This window comes from Zootoca vivipara, chromosome 10 (assembly GCF_963506605.1).
Source record: "Zootoca vivipara chromosome 10, rZooViv1.1, whole genome shotgun sequence".
Classification (NCBI taxonomy): Eukaryota; Metazoa; Chordata; class Lepidosauria; order Squamata; family Lacertidae; genus Zootoca; species Zootoca vivipara.
Window position 1 is genome coordinate 41223283 of NC_083285.1, and position 19754 is coordinate 41243036.

A 19754-nucleotide genomic window follows, 5' to 3' on the forward strand; every position below is an offset into this window, starting at 1 on the left:
GAGGGGAAGGGATTTCCATAATCCACAGCGACTTTTCCCCTTCAGTTTTCAGAGGGAAAAAGTGCGGGTTGAGGTCCGTAAAATATGGTATTTTTTTGCTTCTGGGGGGGGCAGTTGCCCCCGCTGCCCCTCGCTGGGTACGCCCATGAGGGCATAGGAAAATGATCTCCGGTCAACAACTCCCATCAGCCAGCACAGTCCTCCAGCCTAGTTTTTTCAAGGCGTGGAATCAGTCTAATATTATCTCAGTATGGGCCAGGCTAGCAGAAAGCAATACAGTAGAAGTCTTTAGAAAATTAGCTTTCCGTTTTGTCATAAAGGTAAAGGGACCCCTGACCATTAGGTTCAGTCGTGACCGACTCTGAGGTTGTGGCGCTCATCTGGCGTTATTGGCCGAAGGAGCCACCGTAAAGCTTACAGTTCATGTGGCCACCACGACAAAGCCGCTTCTGGCAAACCAGAGCAGCACACGGAAACGCCGTTTACCTTCCCGCAGGAGTGGTACCTATTTATCTACTTGCACTTCGTGCTTTCGAACTGCTACCGGTAGGTTGGCAGGAGCTGGGAGGACAGAGCAACGGGCGCTCACCCTGTCGCATGGATTCGAACCGCCGACCTTCTGATCAGCAAACCACACTATTAAAAACGCACGCGCACACATTGCCGAAGTTCTCCAGATAGTAATCCGGAATTCCAGCACCTTCCGTTTCTGGCTGACGTTGATTTAATGTTTTATTGGAATGTTGCATGATTGCGCAGTTTTGGTTGTTGTGAACTGCTTTGGTATCCACTGATTTGGATAAATGGTTACATAGTTACACCTCCAATTTGATTTGAGTTTTAATCATACGCTTGTTTTACCTGGATGGATGCTTAATGCCGAATAAAAGCCAGGAGCCACCGCCTGAGGCAATGTGATGGGCGCCTCATCAGATCACTTCGGAGGCGAGGGTTCATTTTATTTTATTTTTAGTTAGAAGATGATGCTCCCACACCCGCCTTGCGCAAAAATAAAGAAATAAAGAGGGGAGAGGGAGTTTTGAGGCGGGTAAGTTGCTAAAGCATCTGGAAAAGGGCAGTGTCTCCTGGCAGGGTTGGCGTATTTCAAGAAGTCAAAACAAGGACACCCCATGTTGAGGTTGGTTTTTTTAAATACAAAAACCCCGAGATTTTTCGATTGACTAGCTTACGTTGATGTCCGGGATAACCGGACGTATGGCATCCCCAAGAGGGAGGTACCGGTATAGAGGGAGCGATATTTATTATTGTGGGGGCAAGATGCACGAATTTCAGTCCTTTATTCCGTCTTCCCTTGCGCTGAGTAAGCTTTGCCATATATGCCACCATTAGCAAGGCGACTGAGCCCCCACCCCGCCCATCCCCGAGCTTCCTCATTTCCTCATTCCTGCTGCCGCTGCTTCCTCATTTGCTTGCAGCCAACAACCCTCGGCGCCAATAGCGGGACTCACGAGCTGGTCATATGACCAGTAGAAAGCAGGAAGCATGCGGTTTGCAGCAGCCTCTCTCTCATAAGCCTTCGTCCTTGCACCTGGTGTGGTCGTCTATGCTCAACTGTGGCTCAAAGTCGTGCATGGTAAGCGCGTGATTTGACCGGGAGTCGTTGTCTGGCGAGTTGGAGAGGTGAATGTTTTGCTGGGGCTCCCCGGCTGGGAGACAGGAGGGGGACAGGGGAGCTGAGCAGGGGGAGGAGGTTACCGGGATTACCAGTTTCTCTTGAGAATGAAATGTCTCCTCTGCGATCAGAATCTTGTCTCCAGAACGTGACAAGGAACAACACAAAGTGTGAACAGTCAATAATACTGTAGTCATGCTTCCTCCCACCCCCACCCCCACCCCCACGTCAATGCATCGTTTTGCCTTTAGCAAAGTTCTTAACTGCATTTTGGGAAAGATCCTGCCAGGCAGTGTTCCCCAACATCGCGCCCGCCAGATTATTAGGGCTACAACTCCTATTTCTAGCCAGCACAGCCCTCCGAACATCTGGAGGGCACCAGGTTGGGAAAGGCTGCTGCAAGATCTCATAAAGTGACATCTGAAATACAGACTGACTTCTGCATCCTCTTGACCAGGCATCCCCAAACTGAGGCCCTCCAGATGTTTTGGCCTACAACTCCCATGATCCCTAGCTAGCAGGACCAGTGGTCGGGGATGATGGGAATTGTAGTCCAAAACATCTGGAGAGCCGAAGTTTGGGGATGCCTGCTCTTGACCCACCTAGAATAGCCAAGTAATGTATGTGTGTGTTTCAAACTCTTATATTTGTGTAATAGTTTGTTGCCTGTACTCTAAACTACTTCTCTGTTGTTCCAGAAGGCAGGGCTAGTAAATTTCAGCTAAACCTTGGGAGCTGGCTGCCTTCACAGGGGAAAGGGGGTAGATGCTAGGTAAATGGAGATAATTAAGTTAGGGCTGTTAGGGCTGTTGCTGTAGTTGTTTCTTGCACTGCGGATCCTGCATTGAGCAGTGGCTGATTGGAACACATGAATCCTCCTGCCATAGCTGCCAAGTTATCCCTTTTTTAAAGGGAAATTCCCTTATGCTGAATAGGCTTCCTCGTGAGAAAAGGGAAAACTTGGCAGCTATGCCTCCTGCTCTGTAATTCCACCTATGGTAATTGCTCCACACCAGCCATTCCCATCATTCCTGACCATTAGCCATGCTGGCTGGGGCTGATGGGTGCTGTAGTCTAAATTATTTGGAGGACAGCAGGTTGGAAAGTCTGTTCCACACTCTAGAAAGGCTCCACTTGTGAAATATTGACTAGCTGATGTTTAGCAGTAGATGGATTTGCATTTACACTGCTACGTTTTAAGCACAACACTTGCTCCTCAGCAGCTAAGAGATAAAAAAAATGTAAGCTGCACAAATGTTGATCTTATTTAAAATGAATTTTATCTCCATTATGCTGGAACATAATAACGTCTCACTCCAGGAGTAGTGATTCTCAAGGTCATTTCTTATCTGAGTACAGAGTTTATTATCCAAAGGATAATAGGGAAATTATTTTTATCCAGGAGCAACCTCAATACTCCTTGGCCACCCCCAGTTTTTTTTTTAAAAAACTTTGACATAGTCTACTCTTTAGAGTTGCTGAATTTACCTGGATCATATGTCAGTGTGGTTGAGTAGCCTAAGTGATAGTTCGCTCCCTTTCAGGATTAAACATCTCATATAATTTTGGCTGCAATTTGAAACTGAAATTATATTCAGGATCAGGCCAACTACACCAGAAATCCAGGGAGTTATTTGCACTGAAGCAGCTTGAGAGTCAAGAAGTTGCCCCCAGGATCTTTTGTCAAGCTGCAGATAATTCTGGGAGTGCATCTCTTGGATTTTCCAGATGCGACTATTTGGGGCAGAAAATATCTTAGGCTGGGCAAGGCATGGACTCTCTTTTGGAGTTCTTGCAATAAAGTGGGCAAAACTCTGAACTAAAAAAACAAGAATAATGGATAATTTTCAAAAACCAGCTGTTTAACATGGGTCATTGAAGCTGATATAAAGAAGAGAAAATGTTGCTAATTGTTCAGATTTGTTCTTGAAATAACCTAGGACTTTATAGAGATTCATAAAGAGGGCAAGTTTTCCTTAGCATTTCCATATTTGCAAGACTGCTGTGGTCTCCTTGATGGGGAGTGGGCTGGATAGGGATGATCAAATAGGCGTGACCCATGTACTTTACTTGCCAGGAATGTAAAACAAGCTATGCAGCTTCCCAACTGCTCCACTGTGCTGACTCTTCCCCTCCTGAGAAAGGTGGGGGTTGAAACTCCTTGAAGCCCAGGCATATATGTATCTGCATTCTAGATGACCACCTGGCTATGTAGCAGCCATTGTAACAGCTGGGGGAGCTACTGCAACAGCTCCATGTTAGAAACTGCATAGTTCCCTGTTCTTTCTGCAGCCAAGCATAATAGGGTTGTGGCAGCATAGATTATACTACACGGCAGCTAGGCCATATTATGGACAACATTTCACCGGAAATCTTGAACATTGGGAAACAGTTTCTGTCTCAGTAGCTGTTGTGCCAGTTGGTCCAATTTTCTGAAACTTGGGCGTTCTATCCTGAACCCACTAGCTACCACTGCTTCCCAATACTGTCCGATATTATCTGCACGTGTCACTTCCCGCTCCACCCTTATTTGAAGAAGGGCTCTGGCTCAGTGGTAGGTCATGTGCTTGCAGGCAGATGTTTGTCTAACTTTCAGAAACTGGGGCAGGTCATGCCTAGAAATCCCTAAACTGCAAGCTACAAACTAGACACTATACAAGGAGAGACTACAGCTGCATCATGCCTTTCTTTAACCTCCCATCGATGTTTACAAACCTATTTGGCCTTGAGACCAAGGCTGCTTGTCAATATGCGCTTTGGCCTTGTGCTGTGGTTTCAAGCTTTGGAATATCATATTTATTTGATGGCATATATGATGATGAACTGCAGGGCTGTAACATACAAAGCTGCCTCATACCAGGTCTGACCAATCTAGCACTGTATTGCCTACATTGATTAGCAGCAGCTATCCAGGATTTCAGACAGGGAGCCTTTCACAACTCTGCCTGAAGATGCTGGGAGATCTTCTGAATGCAAGGCAAATGATCTTCCACTGAGCTATATCCTCCCAAGGGCTATGCAGATTGGAAAGCCAGGGGATCTAGATAATATCTGATAGCTCACAGAAGAGCATTGTGCTGGTAGTAGCTAGTGGCCATTGGATGGAATGAAAGCACTTTGAGTCACGTGTTGTACTGTAAGTTTAGATCACGTTGGACAACTGATTGTACTGTACAAGTAGGGGACTGCGTGCAGGTAATGTGGAAGAACTCGGTGTCCTCGGATAATCACACCCTTGCTTAATAGATTGAGACGTGCACAAGTGCTTTGTTCCCCTTCCCTCATCCCTTCATGATCCATCTCAGTGAAATGTAGTTTCGTGTTCTATCCTACACCTGGGAACTAGGGTTATCATCTTTGGAGACAAGCACAAGATCTTAAATCACAATCTGAGGCAGTTCAAGATTTCAGCTTGTTCGAAATAGGTCTACCATCATTTACTGGTTTGGACATGACAGTAAGCAATGGTTAATCAGAGACTTGCTCATTTCACTGAAGCATGCTGTGAAGCAATAAGCGGAGTGTTGTGGAGTGGGGTTGCTGTTACCGTCAGTAAGCTTCTTACTGAAAACGAATATTTGCTCTCACTCTGCAGCATTGATTTATTGATCGGTAAGTCATGAGGCTCGTAGCATCTGTACTGCTTGCAGCCTTAGTCACCACCTCCCTGGCTCTGGAGAATGGGCTCATGAGGACGCCTCCAATGGGGTGGCTTGCATGGGAACGATTCCGTTGCAATATTGATTGCAAGACTGATCCACAGAACTGCGTCAGGTAAGTGGAAGAGCCTTGGAAGCTCTGCAGCTTATACATGTGCAGCAGGGGCAAGGGAGGGTAGGAGAAAGAAGTGAAGTCCCCATGCATTTCACACAAAGCTGGATCTGTTTTGTAGGAAGGATACTTTGAGTAATGCCCATTTTACTTTCCGCCCATCCCTATTTTATGCTGCCATCTGAATACCCACTAGCTGTTCTCCACTTTTCAACTTTACAGTGGTACATTGGTTCTCAAACTTAATCCGTTCTGGAAGTCCATTCCAAAACCAAAGCGTTCCAAAACCATAGAAAGTAATGCAAAATGGATTCATCCATTCCAGACTTTTAAAAACAACCTCTAAAACAGCAATTTAACATGAATTTTACTATCTAATGAGACCATTGATCCATAAAATGAAAGCAATAATCAAAGTACTGTACTATAAAATAATTAAGACAGTACTGTATTGTAGATGATAAAAATAAAAATTATCATTTTTTTCTTACCTGCACTGATGATAGTCATTGTTTGGATGGGGGGGGGGGGGGGCTTCTATCCATTTCCGCAAGCACACAATCAGTCAATCAGTCGCTCAACTGGGTTCCACAGTCACAAAAACAAATTAACCGAAAAAGCCTCAAAAACAAAGACGCAGAATAAATAGCAAAAAAAAAGCACCAAACTTAATCCATTCCGGAAGTCCGTTTGACTTCTGAAATGTTCGAAAACCAAGGCTTCTGATTGGTGCAGGTGCCCGGGAAACAATGGCAGACAGCCGCATTGGATGTTCAGCTTCCAAAAAAAAGTTTGAAAACCAGAACACTTACTTCCAGGTTTTTGGCGTTTGAGTACCAAGGCGTTTGAGAACCAAGGTGTCATTGTACATTTAAAACAAAAAACAAAAACAAAAAACCCCCAAAAGTTGGTGGGAGGCTTGATGAATTCTGATGGGCTTGTCAAGGAGGGGGTCATTTTCCCGAGTCCTCCCTCCAAGCTACTAATCACTCACATGCAGGCACCAAATGGGTTATCAGGCTTTATTGACATCTTCTCTGCACCAGCTACAGAACATCAAACAAACAGTCTCATCCATGATGTTTTCTCTCCTCCCCTCAGCAGGTTAACTTGAATATTTATAGGGGCTGGGGAATCTTGGTAGCCTGCCAGCCCCATCACCTGCTCCCACTTTGGGGACTAATTGTTGCCACCTGCCAGAGGGGCCCCACCCAGCGATACCTGCTTACAGAATCACTACATGACAGGGCCCACCGCCCAGGCCAGGCACCCCCAAACTTTGGCCCTCCAGATGTTTTGGACTACAATTCCCATCATCCCTGACCACTGGTCCTCTTAGGTAGGGATCATGGGAGTTGTAGGCCAAAACATCAGGAGGGCCGCAGTTTGGGGATGCCTGGACCAGGCACATGCCCCCTGCCATCATCACTGCTATGTTCAATGTGGAGAAATAAAAGGGCAGCGAGTTTATGTTTTACATTGGGAGGGATGTTTGCTGAATGGAGTTTACTTCTGTGTAAACATTAGAAGGATCTTCACCATGAGGAAGAGCACTGCTGGATAATATAGCATTATGTTCAAGTGCTTGCTAAGAAATCTTGTTTGTTTGAATAAAGATTTAATATTGTGTATTGTATTCTGACACTGGCATTGTAACACACATTTATTTGTAATGTACATTGTATTTGATGTGGGAAGTTTTCTGTCTGGTCCAGAGAAAGTTAGTTTAACTGTTGCTTGAGGCCTGAACTGGCATCTGTATGTTCAAATTCTCAGTATGCTAAAGAAGGAGAGAAGGAATATATACCTAACTCACTTGCTAAGTGAAACTTTAGACTTTTCAGTTAGACGGTGTCTGGTAGGAAAGCCAGAGGGAACATACTTGGGGCACAGCAAGACAAACCCACAGTAAAGGGTTGGAAAAAGAGGATTCCAGCACAGCCTTCAGTTATTGTGTGTGACAGGCACAACTGAGGTGGAGAAGATAAAAGGGCAAACTGGCTAAAGCTGTCTTAGTTTAACATTAATAGTTGAATAGAAGCAGTTGGTATTTAAAGTGGCAGCAACAAGTTGACAAAGCATATACTCATTTAGAGAAACAATCCTATATTTAAATCACCAGGAAGCTTGGGGACTTAATCTTGTAATAAATAAACATAAACAGCTTTGTTAAATTTAACATTTGTCTCTTGACTGTCTTTGTATCGTGCCTGTACAGTTATCGGTGAGTTAAGTCTTCAGAGGGAAGAAGTGAGACTGAATAGTGGCAGTGGCACGGGTTTAAGAGAACCGTTGGAGAGGGAGTTGAGTTTTGTTATTGTACATTAAGTACATAAAATAAAATATGAAATGCAATACGAAACTTCCATTTTAATTTGTTGTCCAGCTGTGGGAGCTCTCATGGGCAAAGCCTGCCACCTGTTGGTGAAAACTGGCAATGGCATGCTTGCCGTGGATGTACAGCCCTGCGTGGGTGGTCTCTTCCGTGTTGCTCCCCTGTGGCCACAAAGAGTTCAGGGTCACTTGGATGTTGTTTTTAATTTGCTTTTCTCTTTGTCGGGCAGTGAAAAACTCTTCATGGACATGGCGGATCGCCTGGCATCAGACGGCTGGAGGGAGCTGGGCTACGTGTATGTCAATATAGACGATTGCTGGATGGCAAAACAGCGAGATTCAACAGGGCAGCTGATTCCGGATCCTGAGAGGTTCCCTAGCGGCATCAAAGCCTTAGCCGATTACGTGAGTGATCCATAACTCCTGATAGTGAAGCAAGATCCGGGTCATCTCCCATCCGTAGTTTTCAAGAATGTATTTTGTGCTTTTATATTTCGATTTTAATCTGTGAACTGCCCCGAGACCTGCGGATATAGGGCGGTATATAAATTCAACCAGTCAATCAACAAGAATCCCCTTCTAGCCATCAGTAGTGAGGACTAAAAAACTTGTGAAATGTTGGCTCCTAAAATCACGAGTCCCCAAAGGAACAATGTCCTGTTCCTTCAGTGGATTCAACTTCCTTATTCAGAGTAGCCTGCAGAACATTCCATCCAGTTCAAAAGCAGCTTTCATTTAAGTTCAAAAGCAGCTTTCATTTAATTCTAGTATCCTTGATTCAGGGCCCACCTGAATTGTGGCAAAAATGGTAATAACAATAGTTGCTTGGGCCATCATCCCCAGACCTAGTCATGTGGAGAAGCAGAATATGAACCAGACAGCCGTTGGATTCAGGAGCAGAGTTGCCCATCATCATCATCATCGCCATCATCATCATCATCATTTTATTACCAGTATTTATACCCCGCCCATCTGGCTCGGGGCAGCTTTCAGAACATATAAAAAACAATAAAACATCAAACATTAAAAACTTCTCAATACAGGGTTGCCTTTAGATGTCTTCTAAAACTTGTGTCGTTCTTTATCTCCTTGACATCTGATGGGAGGGGGATCCCCAGGGAGGTGCTGTCCAAATCACAAATATTGCTGTGAGTTGTATCCAGTTCCCACCTGGCTCATTCTTGCATTTCTGCAGTCATGGGAATACATATAGTTAAACTGTGGAACTCACTCCCACAAGAGGCAGTGATGGTCCCTAACTTGGAGGGCTATCAATGGTTGCGTGCCATGATGGCTGTGTTCTCCCTCTGTGGTTGGAGGCAGTAATACCTGTTTCTGGAAACCACAGGGCAGGAGAGTTGTGCTTGTGTCCTGCTTGCTTAAGGGTTTCCCACAGGCATCTGGTTGGTCACGGTGAGAACACAATGTTGGACTAGATGGGCCATTGGCTTGATCTAGCGGACCTCATCTGGAGTACTGTGTCCAGTTCTGGGCACCACAGTTCAAGAAGGATACTGACAAGCTGGAACGTGTCCAGAGGAGGGCAACCAAAATGGGCAAAGGCCTGGAAACGATGCCTTATGAGGAACGGCTTAGGGAGCTGGGTATGTTTAGAGAAGGTTAAGGGGTGATATGATAGCTATGTTCAAATATATAAAAGGATGTCATATAGAGGAGGGAGAAAGGTTGTTTTCTGCTGCTCCAGAGAAGCGGACACGGAGCAATGGATTCAAACTACAAGAAAGAAAATTCCACCTAAACATTAGGAAGAGCTTCCTGACAGTAAGAGCTGTTCGACAGTGGAATTTGCTGCCAAGGAGTGTGGTGGAGTCTCCTTTTTTGGAGGTCTTTAAGTGGAGGCTTGACGGCCATATGTCAGGAATGCTTTGATGGTGTTTCCTGCTTGGCAGGGGGTTGGACTAGATGGCCCTCATGGTCTCTTCCAACTCTATGATTCTATGATTCTTTTGTTCTAATGCTTAATTCTTTTGTTCTGAGCTACGCTGAGCGTAGGAGAAAAGTCCTGTGCGAAACAGCCCCAAAGCATGTACTGGATATGGGTCCCCTAAGCTCTGAACATGGGCTGCGAGTGAGAGGTGGGGAAATTATGAGGAAATTTCTCCATTTTAGCTATATTTCAGAGTGAGTGGTGCCAAGCATCCAGTGGAAGCTTGTGGGTTGTTTTTCACAGAGTTGTAATAACTTTCTGCTGCCAAGATCCTACATGAGGCCAATTATTTTGACATTGGTATCATCAAAAATATACAGTAACGTTAATTTTGGACAACAAACAATTGTTTCTTTACTAATAGTTCTGTCAGAATTGAATTCCAAAAATCTTGCACTAACTGCCATTCAATCCATCATAAATGATATTATGTACCAAGTTTATTGCAAGCCCTCCAAACAATTTAGTGATGCGGAAATAAAACATTTTTGACATTTGCAAGGAAGTCCTATATATATCGGGACCCAGGTGGCGCTGTGGTTAAACCACTGAGCCTAGGGCTTGCTGATCAGAAGGTCGGCGGTTCGAATCCCTGCAACGGGGTGAGCTCCCGTTGCTTGGTCCCAGCTCCTGCCAACCTAGCAGTTCGAAAGCACGTCAAAATGCAAGTAGATAAATAGGAACCACTACAGCGGGAAGGTAAACGGCGTTTCCATGTGCTGCTCTGGTTTGCCAGAAGCGGCTTTGTCATGCTGGCCACATGACCTGGAAGCTATACGCCGGCTCCCTCGGCCAATAATGCGAGATGAGCGCGCAACCCCAGAGTTGGTCACGACTGGACCTAATGGTCAGGGGTCCCTTTACCTTACCTATATATATCATCTGTGTAATAATTTTAAAGTGTTTTCCCCTAAGAAAACTGGAAACAGGTTTTAAGGGTCTAATCTGATTTTACAAGTATTTTATCATTCCCTCACTTATCGTGTAGCTATGTTAACTAGTGATATTTTTAATCATAGTTGAACACATACCAGAGTCAAACCAGAGTATCCTCTAACCTCCAAATTGCAGCCTAGTCTTATTCTGGTATTCCATTTTTCTGTTATGAAAATGGAAGTGTCATAGTGGCAGAAAGGATGTGCGGGGAGAGAGTCTTTGTGCTGACCACCTCCATCTCAAGGATCCTTCAGAAGGGAGTTGCTGTCAGGAACATTATGTGCAGGTGTTTTTTGATGCATTGAATAGAATGAAAGTTTATGAGTCATGGCAGAAGGGAGAGCATGTGTACAAATTCAACAGGTTCTTTGTTTTGTTGCTAATTTTTTTTATGCTGTTAATATTGTTTTATAGATATGAACGCTGTAGTACTTTGTGAATCCTATAATATGATTTTTGGTGTAACTGTGATGTTCAGCTTATTTTTTTAGTTGTTTTGTTAACCGTGTTACATAGAGGGTAATTGTTTTATTTGTGATTTGCGGTGGTTTTGCTAATTTTGATTTGTTAAGTATTTTATGTGATTTATGCTGTATTCGTCAAGATGCTTCATTATGTTATTTTTATCTTTTGTTTGTAAGCTGCTTTGGGATTGATTTGAATGAAAAGCGGCGTAGAAATAGAATAAAAATAAATTAAAAATGGGGGAAAAGACACTCAAGCATAGCAACATACCAGCTGCTTTGACTGGTCGACGTTACAGTTTGTCCATGGGAGTTTCCCGTCCATCTTTCAATTTCTTCTTTCTTTTCATAGGTGCATGCCCGGGGGCTGAAGCTTGGTATCTACGGTGACTTCGGCACCTATACTTGTGAAGGGTATCCCGGCACAACGCTGGACCGGATTGAACAAGATGCCTCGACATTTGCCCAGTGGGGAGTGGATATGCTGAAGCTGGATGGCTGCTATTCTTCAGCAGGTCAGGAGGCTAAAGGTAAAGACTGAGGCTTCCTTCTTGCCTCTGTTAGCTTTATCCTGCCCCCTTCAGTGCTCCATCTCCATCCTGCCTGGCCCTGGCCTGGACCGACCCCGGCTGCTTGATCTTGAGTAGGGTAGGTACAATTTGCTGATAATTTTTTTTTTATTCAAATCTGCTTTTGAAGTGTGTGTTTCTCAGATATATATATATATAAATGTTAGTTACACAAGGTGTCATTCATTATTTTATTTTATTTTTAAATATGGTTTAAGAGGAAATCTGAATTTAATACAATCGTGTTATAAGGGTGCTATCTAAGTCATCGTCAAGGTAGACCCATTTAAATCAGTAAACAAGTTTATTGATTTCAGTGGGTCTGCTCTGCCACTAACACTGGATATCATGTTATGTCTAGACATTTTTTTTAAAGCAGAATCATGGGCATCTTTTAAAACATGTTAACTGAAAGGCATTTTTTTTTGTTTAAAAAATGGAGCGGGGAGGGAAATAACTTGATTTCTGATATATATATATCACAGTATGTCTCATGTTGTGTTTATTATTGTGGGCTTTCAATTGGATCCAAGTCATCACAAGGGCAAGAATACAGGAGACGGCATTTTGTACCTCACCAGGATTATCCTTGGAACCCAAATAGATTTTCTTGTTTTCCAGTTTCCATGCCTGCCCCCTTGCAACTTGCTCAGTTTTCAAATTATGAATATTCTTTATCCCTCAAAGGTTATCCTAGAATGTCCAGTGCTCTGAACGCAACAGGCCGCCCAATTGCCTTTTCCTGTAGCTGGCCAGCCTATCGAGGGGGACTTCCACCCAAGGTGAGGCCTAGCTGAAGAGGCTTTGGGGCTAAGGTCCACCTCCTTTGTCCTTTAAAGCATGTCCAGAATTTCTGAGTGGAAATTTCCCATCCCATTTTGACAATTTGGGTGGCGTGAGCAGGGATCCGCAAATCTATGCCCACCACTGGCCACCAATCAAGTGTTTCTGAAGCTGATAAGAGACAGGCAGGACTTCCAGCCTGACCTTGTGCTACACTTTTGGAAGCACTCTGGAAACAGCTCAGCTGACAAAGAGCAAGACCTCGGTCCTCCCTGACTCATCATTCCATGTCCACAAAGGCAGCCACAGGGGCTAGGGGAGGGGTAGATTAAAAAGCCTCCAGGACAACATCTACTGTATTATATTTTATGTCTCTTTTCCTTCAAGATCAGGATAGGTTATTTTGATTCCCCCTATATTATCCTCAGGGACGCGGGTGGCGCTGTGGGTTCAAAGCCCACAGAGCCTAGGGCTTGCCGATCAGAAGGTCGGCGGTTTGAATCCCCGCAGTGGGGTGAGCTCCCGTTGCTCGGTCCCAGCTGCTGCCAACCTAGCAGTTTGAAGCAGTCAAAGTGCAAGTACAGCGGGAAGGTAAACGGTGTTTCCGTGTGCTGCTCTGGTTCGCCAGAAGCGGCTTTGTCATGCTGGCCACATGACCTGGAAGCTGTACGCCGGCTCCTTCGGCCAATAACGCGAGATGAGTGCTGCAACCCCAGAGTCGGTCACGACTGGACCTAATGGTCAGGGGTCCCTTTACCTTTATATTATCCTCACAATAACTATGTGAGGTAAATTAAGTTGGTAGTTGATGACTAGCTCCAGTAGGCTTCATGGGTGACCAGGGATTAAGAACTATCTCCCTGACCTAAGTCCAACACACACTCTGCTTTTTATTTTATTTACAGTGTAAATTAGCCCCAAGTGGTTTCTCTTTGAGTGGTTTTGTCCCAGTGGAGTACAGTAACTAGAACTGCGTTTCCCAAACTTGGGTTTCAAGCTGTTTTTGGACCACAATTCCCATCAGCCCTGACCACTGCTCCTGCGAGTTAGGAATGATGGGAGTTGTAGTCCAACCACAGCTGGAGATGCAAGTTTGAGAAACATTGAGCTATTAGGGAAAAGAAGAGGAGGACATTATCTACCAATGTGAGTTTCCCAAGGGCTTCTTGTTGGCCACGTGGGACACAGAGTGCAGGACTACTTGGCCAGTTGAAAATAGCATGGCTGGATCATCTATCGGCACTCTTTCTATCTGTTGATAATCCTATCTTGCAGCACCTGTTTTGGGGGTACTCCTTCAGGGTGCAATGTTACCATTTGTGGTCAGTTTCCCCATACTTTTTGCATTGACTGGGGCTTATGGGAATTGTAGTCCAAAACTTCTGGAGGGCACCAGGTTGGAGTGACCTAGACATGGTGATGTTGAGCAGAGGAGGTTAACATTGAAACTAGAAGAGAGATGGTCTCATAATTTCTAACGCTAGAAAAACTGCACACCTTGCCCTCTGTTTCTCCAAAGGGTAAAATGTACAGCTCTATTGGTGAATAACCCATTTCACATTTTTTTCCAGGTGAACTACACACTCCTGGCAAACATATGTAATCTCTGGCGAAACTATGGTGATATACAAGACTCTTGGGAGAGTGTCCTCTCCATAGTGGATTGGTTCTCGGTCAATCAGGATGTACTTCAGCCAGTATCTGGCCCTGGCCATTGGAACGACCCAGACATGGTAATGCTGAGTTGAGGAGCTTAACATGAAAGCTAGGAGAGAGGGAGAGAGACTCTCAGGATTTCTAAAGTTAGAAAGATGCAGCAGAGACGGTTGTTGGCAGGAATTCCTCTGTTCCCAACATCTTGCGTAGAAGGCTCCGAAGCCTGTAAGTTAAGTGATTTAGCTGGCTTTTGTGTTTCTTTTTGGGAATCCTTCAATCCACTGCAATGCCCATCCTTCTACCCTGGGTTGTTTACGCCTTCTCTTCTGTGACCTCTAAATGTTTTGCAAATAAACATCATTTATTCTGCAAGGTGTGGAGAGTCAAAGAGTTCTGCAACACAGAACTTCCCTCCCCCAAGAAATCCCTCATCTTCATGCAAACATACAGATTTTGGGGGCTTGTGAAATGTTTACCAGTCTCCACCCATTCTCAGGTTTTTTCTTTCGAGCCTTCAAAATTTACAGGAAACCGTGAGGTTCCCCGGATGCTGTGCATGGCAGCCCCTTTCTGGACTTGTGTACTTGGTCCCTTTAAATATATCTTGGAACATCTTTAGAAACATGTCCAATTGGTGATGTGCATATAGTCCAGTGGCGTGCGGTCATTGGGAACTATGCTAGTCCACCTAATCGTTCGCCTGGTGCCTCCTTCCCAAAGCCCAGGAAGCTTCTGCCTGGCTTAGGGAGGCGCATTGCCCATGTGTGCGACATCAGGACTTCACAACATCACACACATGCCCCTCGCAAGCTAGCACCTCTGGCCCTAACTGTTCCCCTATGAAAAATTTCACTGCATGCCACTGATATAGTCCTAGTGGCCTGTGCATGCAACACCTGGACTAGATGTGGGGACTTTACCTTGCACTTGTCTGTTCACAGGGCACAAACTCCCATTTTTTCTTTGGTTCATTCACATCTCTTCCATCATTACAGCCTGTATCTTCCATTATTAATCAGACCCGGATACTATTGCTAGGAAGACCCAGGCTCTGGCACTGGGGGGGACAGGGAATGCAATGGGGACAGAGGGTCACCACAAATCATGCAGAATATTCCAATTTTCCTTTTAAAACAACATTTCTAAGAACATGCTGTACAGAAGTGCTGCTGAGAGAGACTAATATTTCACATCCTCCAATTCAAAGCAAATTGTATTGCAATTTTAAACCAGATATTTATAGATTTTAATGCAGGTTTGGTGACCGGAAAAAAGAAACACGTCTGCCCAATCACAGAGAAGTGAACTAGCTTTTCTTATTTCTGTTCGGTGAACTGGAGCAAAGTTCTTCAACCTTGGGTACCCAGATGGCATTGGACTACAATTCCCATCATGCCTGACCATTGTCTAAGCTGGCTGAGGATGATGGAAGTTGTAGACCAGCAGCATCCCAGGAAGCAAAGTTGACAAATACTGAACTAGAGCCTTCTCTGAATCGAGCCATCATCTCCTTTTACTTTCATCCTTCACTTCAATCTCACCCTTAGTTTTAACCTCCTTCTTTGTCCTGCAGCTAATCATTGGAAACTTTGGCCTCAGCTATGAACAGTCCCGCTCCCAGATGGCCTTATGGACTGTGATGGCTGCTCCCCTTTTCATGTCCACGGACCTCCGTACCATTTCTGAGCAAGCACGAGAAATTCTACAGAACAAACTGATGATCAAAATTAACCAAGATCCCCTAGGAATTCAAGGACGCAGAATCCTTCAGGTAGGGAAGGACTGGATCCTGTAACTCAGTAGATAAGCATAGTCTACAAACCCTTGAAGCTGGGAGTGCTGTCTTCTGCTTTTCGATCTGAGTGATAACTTGAGCCAAATGTGGGTAGTTTCATTTTATATCCTGACTTTCTTCCAAGGCAAATTATCTTAAAGGGTGCAAAATAAAAAAATTCCTTCAGTAGCACCTTAAAGACCAACTAAGTTTATATTTTGGTATGAGCTTTCGTGTGCATGCACACTTCTTCAGATATCTGAAGAAGTGTGCATGCACACGAAAGCTCATACCAAAATATAAACTGAAGAAGTGTGCATGCACACGAAAGCTCATACCAAAATATAAACTTAGTTGGTCTTTAAGGTGCTACTGAAGGAATTTTTTTATTTTGCTTCGACTCAGACCAACACGGCTACCTACCTGTAACTAGAATTAAAGGGTGCAGTTAGACTCTTGTGCATTTTTTCTGCAGCGTGTTTACAGTAGACCTACAATTTAGACCTTACTGAGCACTGTTTGCTATAGGTAACAATACCCCCCGTTTCCAACCACTTAGCCATTTGCAGGGTTCAATCCTTGGCATCTCCAGAACACTGCCAGTCTGTGTAAATAATACTGAGGTAGATGGACCAATGGCCTGATCCAGTATAAGGCAGCTTCCTAAATTCCTTGTGTCCCAGAGGAGCGTTCCTGTTATTGGCACATAACTCTTCAATCTGCTTTTGTAGGAAAAATCTCGCATAGAGGTGTTCCTGCGCCCCCTTTCCCAGTCAGCTAACGCTCTGGTTTTCTTCAGTCGGAGGACAGACATGCCGTATCGCTACACCACATCCCTTGCCCACTTCAATTTTACCCAGAATGCGGTGTATGAGGTAAGAAAAAGACAAGGCTTATCAGTATCTTGGATTAGTCCCTATCCTTGCGCACGAGCAGGGCTGCTTCTTGTCCTATGTAGAGGGAGGGAGGAGGCCTTTGGGGGTGCAGACTCCACACACATCACCTTCAAGAACCTGTATGTTAATGGTGTGTCTCAAGAGTCTCCGCATTACCATGGAGGAATCTCACTCTCAGCTTTCCAACCTTGAGGCCCCTCCTTCTAGCATTCATCTTCCCCTTGCCTACCTTGGATGAGGCCTGGTGGATAGACACAATAGAGCAGCAATGATAGAAAACTTAATTCCCCATCTCATTGTTTTGTGCCACCCCTCCACCTCAAACAAACGGTGATGGCGAGTTTCTGGTTTGCATTATAGCTTGCTGTGTAGTAGTATTCTCGACACTGCTGCAAATGCAAAGCTCACTGGTAAAAGAAGCAGCAAGGACATGGTGACCTTTAAAAAATGTAAATTGTGGTGAAGGCTGCTCTGTGGGGCAAACACACCATGGGTAAAGAGCACCATGCTAATTTTAACTCCGCTGTCTGCCCCCAAACACAAAAGACAAACATTTGCATAGCCAAATCACAAATCTGTGAGCCATGCAGAGAAGCAACACCAGTGTGGCTCTATTCAAAGCACTTAATACATTTTAAAATCCATCTTGTAGGTGGTTATAGCACTTTTCCATTTGTCTGCTATCGTGGCTGTGAAATAGTAAGTATATCCGGTATGTTCAAGGCAGATGTATCCATGTTCATTTATCTGTATATAATACAGTAATACCTCGGGTTACGAACACGATCCGTTCTGGGTTGCAGTTCGTAATCCGAAAAGTTCGTAACCCCAAAAAGTCCCGAACCGCCATTTTGCGCATGTGCAAAGTGCTATTTTTGCGCTTTGCGCAAAGCGCGCGCGCCGCTTCTGCACACACACACACGACGGAAATACTTCCGGGTTTGCGCAGTTCGTAACCCGAGTTGTTCGTAACCCGAGGTGTTCGTAACCCGAGGTACGACTGTATACATACTGTATGCAGAGTTAACGATGTCCTGTCACAATGATTCCTTCTGTTTCAGGCGCAAGATGTGTACAGTGGTCAAATTATCACTGGCTTGAAGGCTGCTGATAACTTCACAGTGGTCATTAACCCCTCTGGAGTAGTCATGTGGTTTGTCTACCCAACAATGTACCTCGGCCAGGCTTCCAGCTTTGTGAAGCAGCTGCCTGAAGCCAGGAAGTTCCATCCCTCTGCCATGTGATGCCAAAGGGCCAATCGCTAGCAAGCCAGGCCAGGTGTGAAAGTGTTTCCCCTTGTATTGCTGATGGCACCTCAAAGTGGGGTAGGTAGGCGAGGTCAGAAGGGGGGATTTTACACATGCAGAGACAACGCACCATCTATCTTCAAGGTGCTACTGCCTGATTCTATAGATCCACTTGGAAGTAAGTCTTACTGGTGTCACAGAGTTGCAGCCTTAATGGTAGCCAAATGCTTTGAAATCATTGGAAATATAAGTTTAGATCATCTTAAAACAGTATATGGAAATTTAAGGTGTTCATATGTCAGTGAAAACTAACTTGCTTGGGATTTTCCAAAATTGGCCTGAAAAAATCTGATTAAGTTTCAAATTAACCATTTTCTTCTTTCTTTTCTCCTCCATGATGCAAGTATTTTACCTGTTGTAGTATCTGGGGCAGTTAGGTTTCATGGTGGAGCACATGGAGAGACACCCAAACACTCTTATCCGTATCCAAGACTTACTAGAACCCACAACAGCAATTCACATATCTGAATGTATAGTTGTAGACACTACTCTTATGATCCTTTCTGCATGCCGAGAGTCCTAAGATTAAATACCAATTGTGAAAGCTAGTATCTCAGGTCAGAGGTATCTAGTTACGTCTTTTCCTTGACATGCTAGCTAGCATATCAGCAAGGCAACTTATAGAAACAGTCAAAATAGGCTTGCATGCATTCAGGAAGGGTGTATCATGTTGCTGAACATAGTTTTGGGTTTTAGGAATATCAGTGCCCTTCTATTTCAGACAACAGATCCATCTAGTTCAATCTCCTGTGGTCAATAAGATGTGTCTGGAAACTTACGAGCAAAGGCAACACACCTCCTCTGTTCCTTCCCTATGCCATACCTGTTATTCAGAGGCTATGCCTTGGGCTAAACACAACTTCACCTATTACAAAACTGATATGGGAAACACATGTATATATGGATTAATTGCACACACAGATGTTCATGCAAGTCTTTTATGACTTTAAATCAGGGTTGGTTTTTTTCAAAAAAAAAACAATCAAGCAATATATAAATTTTGTGAAATAAAATAAAGACTTGTTTTATAATCTCATCCTCAGTTTTAACTTTTTAAAAAAATGTTATAGTTCATTTTAGCCTAAGTTTTCATTTCGTTTACTCTTTGTGAGCCACCAAATTTTTTTTTTGTTATGGGGTGGTTATTTATTCAATATGTTTATACGAGGTAAAAACGGTGGAAGTGTAGCAGTGGGAAACTTCTGTTGTACAGAGGCAGAACTGGAGTTGAAGAAGCCTTTGGGACTGATAAAGCTGCTATAAAATACACCCCAGAAATTAGGAATCTAAGAAGGGCAACCTTATCCAAAAGAGGCAGTAACTTTGGGTGAGATTTCAGGATGGCCCCTATCTTCCTACTGCCATCTGTAAAGGGGAAGGGAGATATGCAAAATAAGTAGATTTAGTACTATAATCTGTTTTAAGAGCATTTCCCCAACATGCTGTTTTAAAAAAGCCAGGAGTAGCATGCTAATCAAAGTAAGGCACAGGAGCAGATTCCATTGGCAAGCTATTATTTTTGCAGCAGTTTGTTAGGATCCACAATGGTACTTAGTCAGGCATATTCAAATTAGGGTTCAGTGAACTCGGCATCTCCTTTGACTACAGATAACGGAGGGTCCCGCACATGCTGTATAGAGATGAAAACTACTGGTTACCAAAGGTGTTTCAAACTGGTGGCAG

At 44.2% G+C, this 19754-nt stretch overlaps 1 protein-coding gene across 5 annotated transcripts in view; it reads left to right on the top strand.

Moving 5' to 3' along the window:
* The first annotated feature begins 1468 nt into the window (after window positions 1–1468).
* NAGA (alpha-N-acetylgalactosaminidase) overlaps window positions 1469–19754 on the top strand; it is a 33714-nt gene continuing 15428 nt past the window's right edge. The window contains exons 1-9 of one of the 5 annotated variants that reach the window (XM_035126675.2): window positions 1469–1594; window positions 5229–5407; window positions 7969–8143; window positions 11439–11616; window positions 12343–12437; window positions 14010–14171; window positions 15668–15865; window positions 16600–16743; window positions 17826–19102. In XM_035126675.2, the coding sequence (XP_034982566.1) occupies window positions 5253–5407; window positions 7969–8143; window positions 11439–11616; window positions 12343–12437; window positions 14010–14171; window positions 15668–15865; window positions 16600–16743; window positions 17826–18008 (1290 nt within the window). In that variant the 5' untranslated portion in view covers window positions 1469–1594; window positions 5229–5252 and the 3' untranslated portion in view covers window positions 18009–19102. Of the gene's footprint in view, window positions 1642–5228; window positions 5408–7968; window positions 8144–11438; window positions 11617–12342; window positions 12438–14009; window positions 14172–15667; window positions 15866–16599; window positions 19103–19754 lie in introns of those variants that run through there. The other 4 variants (XM_035126677.2, XM_035126679.2, XM_035126673.2 and 1 more) reach the window with 4 other exon arrangements.